This window comes from Eriocheir sinensis, chromosome 5, assembly GCF_024679095.1.
Source record: "Eriocheir sinensis breed Jianghai 21 chromosome 5, ASM2467909v1, whole genome shotgun sequence".
NCBI classification, from domain to species: domain Eukaryota; kingdom Metazoa; phylum Arthropoda; class Malacostraca; order Decapoda; family Varunidae; genus Eriocheir; species Eriocheir sinensis.
Window position 1 is genome coordinate 22,436,146 of NC_066513.1, and position 6,000 is coordinate 22,442,145.

A 6,000-nucleotide genomic window follows, 5' to 3' on the forward strand; every position below is an offset into this window, starting at 1 on the left:
TTTTGGCATCTGTCGGGGGTGAAAAAAAAGTGTGTGTGTGTGTGTGTGTGTGAGAGAGAGAGAGAGAGAGAGAGAGAGAGAGAGAGAGAGAGAGAGAGACTTAATAATCGAAAGAAAAAAAAAGAAAAAGAGGAAGAACTAGAAGGGAAAGCGAATAAAAATAGATACTAACAGAGAGAGAGAGAGAGAGAGAGAGAGAGAGAGAGAGAGAGAGAGAGAGAGAGAGAGAGAGAGAGAGAGAGAGAGAGAGAAGACAGACCAAGGCACAGAGACTACACGAAACGGACAAAGACAGAGACAGACAGATGGGCGCACCAAGGGACAAACAAAGAGGGAGATGAGTTTCAGAGTTTTGTTTATCTTTATCATTCTTTGTTATACTCTTCACGTGGCAACGCTGGGAGGCGAAACAAAAGGAAACAAAAACAACAACAAAGAACCAAAACAAAGCGAGCAACACACTAACGAACACGCACAAACGAACAACACGGAGAGGAAATAAAAAAAAAAGAAATAGGCCTAAAACGGCAATTAAGTGGAAGCAGAAAAAAATGAAATGTAAAAAAAAAAAAAAAAAAAAAAATTCACATAAAACCACAACAAAAGATAAACACCAAAGTAAAACGAGAGCAATACACGTAAACAACCAAAGCAAACAAACAAACAACAGTGGAGCAAAACATCAAAAACAAAACAAAAAATATCCAGTAATAAAAACGTCCTGACTGTGCGCTCGGTGGTATTTATGTTATTATTATCATCATCATCATCATCATTATCATCATCATTATTGTTATTATTTCTTCTAGTTTCTCTTAAGCGTGCGTTCTGCGGCGAGTAAATTGTTGTTTTGGTGGAGATCCGCAGCGAAGGAGGAGGAAGAGGAGGAGGAGGAGGAGGAGTTATTTTAGGGCGTAATAGCCAACGGGAAGGAAGGAAGGAAGGTTCACTCTGCTTTCCCTTGCCCTGCCCTGCCTGCTGTTACCTGCTGACCCCACTTGACCCTTCATTCCTTCCTTCCTTCCTTCTTTATCCTTTCCCTATGTTATTTGTATTTATTTCATTCCTTCCTTTCCTTCCTTTTTTCGGTTTTTCCCTCTCACTTTTTCCTCTGCTCTTTCCTCATTCTTTATTTCTCTCCTTTCTTCTTTCTTTTCTTTCATTATTGCATTCATTCCACTCTCTCCTTTCCAGCTTTTTCTTCAATCATTTCTCCTTTCCTTTTCGCTCTTCCCCCTTCCCTTCCTATCCTTCCTTTCTTCCTTCCTACCTTCTTTCCTTCCTTCCTTCCTTGCATCCCTTCCTTATTTACATGTATTCCATTCCTTCCTTTCCTTCCCTCTTCATTTCTTCTCGCTTTTTGCACTACCCTATCCTGACCCTATCCTTCCGTCCTTCCTTTACTTCCTTTCATCCTTCCTTCCTTCCTTCCTTCCTTCCTTCATTTCTTCCATCCTTCTTCACTTCTTGTCTTCCCTCCTGCCCTTCCTTCCCTTCTTCTCCAGCTTCTTCCTTCCTTCACCCCTTCCCTCCTCTCTCCCTCTCCGCCTCCTCCCTTTTCACTATTTTTATTTCAGTCAGTCTTGTCAATGTTCTTTTTTTCGTCATGTCTGCATGTAAGTGATTTTTCCTTTCCATCTCTCTCTCTCTCTCTCTCTCTCCCCTTGACAAAACAGGGGTTAAAAATGAACTTATCCTTCGCGTTTTGCATTGCTTTGATCTCTTTAATCAGTGTGTGTGTGTGTGTGTGTGTGTGTGTGTGTGTGTGTGTCCTTGCGAAATGGGAGACTACATGGGGCGTCTTCTTTGTCTGTGTGTGTGTGTGTGTGTGTGTGTGTGTGTGTGTGTGTGTGTGTGTCCTTGTGTTTGTTTTGCTTTAGCTGTGGGAGTCTGCGCTATCTGTTTGTGTGTTTTTGTCCTCATCAATGTGTAGGTCAAATACGTTGTGTGAATTTGTGTGTGTGCGCCTCCCTGTGTATATATGTATGATAATCCGCGTGTGTGGAAATAGACACATAAAAAAAAAAAAACAGACGAAGAATAACAATTGCATGGACGAGTTAAATTGTTGAACGCGCAAACGGAAAATATATAAAAAAGGAATATATTTTTTACAGTAATGGAAGCTGCTCAAGGTCAAAAAAATATATCAGGGAAAAAAAGTCTGCTAATCACTGACCCTATGAAAAGAATATAGATGAGATAAACCGTTTGATAGATACATGGATAGATTGATAGATAGATAGGTGTATAGATAGACAGATGGTTAAAAATGCTGGTAGATACATACATGGACGGAAAGTTAGACAGATATACATTGAAGACAAACAAACAGACATCATTAAGCTTACAGCCATGCACCAGAGAAGATAAACACAGACAAACACTCTCTCTCTCTCTCTCTCTCTCTCTCTCTCCTATAACCTTGTAACTCTTAAAGCTGACAGGACAGTAAGGGAAACCACAGTCCGGCATCTGATAACACAACGAGAGAGAGAGAGAGAGAGAGAGAGAGAGAGAGAGGGAGAGGGAGAGAGGCAGAGAGTCGTCAAGGAAGCATCAACAGCATCATCATCACCATCAGCAGGGAAACAGGGCGATTAGGTTCCCATTATTGCTGATATGTTATAAGTTATGCTGAGTAGGTTGAGAGAGAGAGAGAGAGAGAGAGAGAGAGAGAGAGAGAGAGAGAGAGAGAGAGAGAGAGAGAGAGAGAGAGAGAGAGAGAGAGAGAGAGAGAGAGAGAGAGAGAGAGAGAGAGAGAGAGAGAGAAATTTACATAGAAAATCAGACCACACAGACCTAAGTGACTTTACATTAATCAGATGGCTCCAAAACTTTGCATTTCAACACTAGTTAATATTAAATTGAAGGAAGTGTCGGTCGAACGTGTTTTTAAAGGAGGCAATCGTGTTACACTGGACAGAGAGAGAGAGAGAGAGAGAGAGAGAGAGAGAGAGAGAGAGAGAGAGAGAGAGAGAGAGAGAGAGAGAGAGAGAGAGAGAGAGAGAGAGAGAGAGTTTTAAGATAGTATATAATGTTTGGTTTGGTTAGGTGAATAATATAGTAGAGGTTGACTAGGTTAGGACAGGGTGAGCAGGATGAGTTTCGTTGGCGTCTGGGTTATGTAAGGGTAGATTAGGTTACGTTAGGGTCGGTTATGTTTACTTGGGTTGATAGCTAAGTTAGTAGAGGAGAAAAAAAAGTAGTAGTAAAAGTAGTAGTAGTAGTAGTAGTAGTAGTAGTAGTAGTGATGATGGAAATAATAGTAGCTGGACTGAAATCCCGCTAACACACCGCTAGTTCAAGCTTCTCAAAAAGGAGCAAACACACTGTACATCTTCCTGGTAACAGCCGCGTCGCCCTTACAGCAGAGGTCACGGAGGGAGTAGCGAAGGAGGGAGACAAACAGATCCCATGGCCGATAAAAGAGAAAAGGGGAGGTTACAATAGACGAATAGGACGGAGAATAAGAGAAAAAAAGGGATGAGGGAGCGTGTGTGCATCTGTTTGTTTGTGTCAGAGAGAGAGAGAGAGAGAGAGAGAGAGAGAGAGAGAGAGAGAGAGAGAGAGAGAGAGAGAGAGAGAGACCCAATGCGGGACTTTATAACTTAAGTGGATCATGTTTCGTGGGTTTCCTAAGAAGAATATGAATGTACTTCTAGAGTGACAATGTTGTTCCCCTCTCCACTCTCCCCCCCGTCTCTCTCTCTCTCTCTCTGTAGTGCGCAGTTACATCAATTGAACACGAAAATAATTAATGAATACCGATGCACTTTCTTCCCTTCTTCCCTCCTCCTCCTCCTCTTCCTCCTCCTCCTCCTCCTCCTCCTCCTCCTCCACCCTTTCATCTTCCCTCTCTTCCTCTTCCTCCCTCTGCTCCCCTTTCTTGCATACACGCTTCATAAATCTTTAATATCCTTCGGCCATTGCCGCGTACGATAGAAACAATAGCTGCCCAGAGAGAGAGAGAGAGAGAGAGAGAGAGAGAGAGAGAGAGAGAGAGAGAGAGAGAGAGAGAGAGAGAGAGAGAGAGAGAGAGAGAGAGAGAGAGAGAGAGTGAGATTGTGTGAAGGTCTCTAATTTGCGAGTCAGAGAGAGCGAGAGAGAGAGAGAGAGAGAGAGAGAGAGAGAGAGAGAGAGAGAGAGAGAGGGGGGGGAGACCAACCAACAAGAGTGAGTTTAATGCAGAAGTGAGATTGTGTGAAGGTCTCTAATTTGCGAGTCAGAGAGAGAGAGAGAGAGAGAGAGAGAGAGAGAGAGAGAGAGAGAGAGAGAGAGAGAGAGAGAGAGAGAGAGATACCTCACCGCACGTGTGTATATAATAAGTAGGAAATATATCTTGCCTCGCTATAATGACACCCGTTTACGATAATGACATAATACCACACAATCATGAACGGCATAATGGGAATCTGAGGCGAAGCACCGACATTTGGCAGGTAAAGGTAGACAGAGAGAGTAATTAACCTGAGAAGTGATAGCTATACGCATTGCAGAGAGAGAGAGAGAGAGAGAGAGAGAGAGAGAGAGAGAGAGAGAGAGAGAGAGAGAGAGAGAGAGAGAGAGAGAAACATAATCACAAGAAAAAAAAGAGATAGGAAGAACTAGAAAGGAAAAGGAAAAAAAGATACTAACCGAGAGAGAGAGAGAGAGAGAGAGAGAGAGAGAGAGAGAGAGAGAGAGAGAGAGAGAGAGAGAGAGAGAGAGAGAGAGAGAGAGAGAGAGAGAGAGAGAGAGATAATCACAAGGAAAAAAAGAAATAGAGGAAGAACTAGAAGGGAAAAGGAAAAAAACCTACTAACCGAGAGAGAGAGAGAGAGAGAGAGAGAGAGAGAGAGAGAGAGAGAGAGAGAGAGAGAGAGAGAGAGAGAGAGAGAGAGAGGAAGTGGGGCAAAATATGAATAAATGGACGAAAAATACACAGCAACATGCAAATAAACGTACAGGAAACGATTAATAGAACATGAGGAATAATGATGGAAATAACAAACACGAGAGGAAACAATAAAAGAAGAATATATAAACGAAAAAGAAGCAGAACAACAAGAACAAGAAGAGAAAGGAGAACAAGCACCAAAAGAGGAAAAGAAAGGGAAGCATGAAATAAGAAGAGGAGGAGGTGGAGGAGGAAACGGAACAGGAAGAGAAACAGATGCAATCGAAGATGAAGAACAGGAAGAACAAAAACAAAAAGAAGAGGAGGAAGAAGAAGGGGAGGAGGTGTAGGAGGAAACGAAACAGGAAGAGAAACATATGCAATCGAAGAACAAGAACAGGAAGATCATAAACAAAAAGAAGAGGAGGAAGAAGAAGAGGAGGAGGTGTAAGAGGAAACGAAACAGGAAGAGAAACAGATGCAGTCGAAGAACAAGAACAGGAAGAACAAAAACAAGAAGACGGAGACCACAAACACGAATGGCAGGAGACACAACAGGAAGGAAAGGAGGAGGAGGAGGAGGAGGAGGAGGAGGAGGAGGAGGAGGAGGAGGAGGAGGAACCAAAACAGAAACGTGATGACCACCCTAAAATAAACATCAGACGAACACGAAGAAGAAGAAAAAGAAAACAAATCACAAAGAAGAAAAGCGAGACAAAAGAAAACAAGACTCACCATAGCGTCGATCCCCATGGTGGCGGTGGTGGTGGTGGCGGCGGCGAGCGAGGGAGTGAGAGAGAGAAAGAGAGAGGGATAGAGAGGAGAGAGAGACGCGGCGAGAGGTCACAGGACGCTATGGCAACCGAGCGAGGACTGGCACTGCTGCTGGCCCGCCGCTGGCACTCCACGCTGCCGGGATGAACACTCCTCCTCCTCCTCCTCCTCCTCTCCCCCTCCTCCTCCTCCTTCTTGGACTGACCACGCAGGCGCCTTCTCGCGGTATCCGGACTGGAGTGTGAAATATGTATGCTATCGGACTTTTCTCTCTCTCTCTCCCCCCAAAAAACGTTAATATGTATATAAAAACAACAACAACAACACGGTATCACTTATGACATTCC

The 6,000-nt window shown here is 43.4% G+C and overlaps 1 protein-coding gene across 3 annotated transcripts in view; it reads right to left on the minus strand.

The window, feature by feature from the left end:
* Nucleotides 1–5,779, minus strand: part of LOC126985288 (uncharacterized) — a 57,702-nt gene extending 51,923 nt beyond the window's left edge. For all 3 annotated transcript variants that reach the window (XR_007738461.1, XM_050839997.1, XM_050839980.1), the window contains exon 1: nt 5,615–5,779. Coding sequence is in view for 2 of the 3 variants with exons in the window: in XM_050839997.1 (XP_050695954.1) it covers nt 5,615–5,632 (18 nt within the window). In the remaining variant the exon portion in view is untranslated. The remainder of the gene's footprint in view (nt 1–5,614) is intronic.
* Nucleotides 5,780–6,000: the final 221 nt, after the last annotated feature.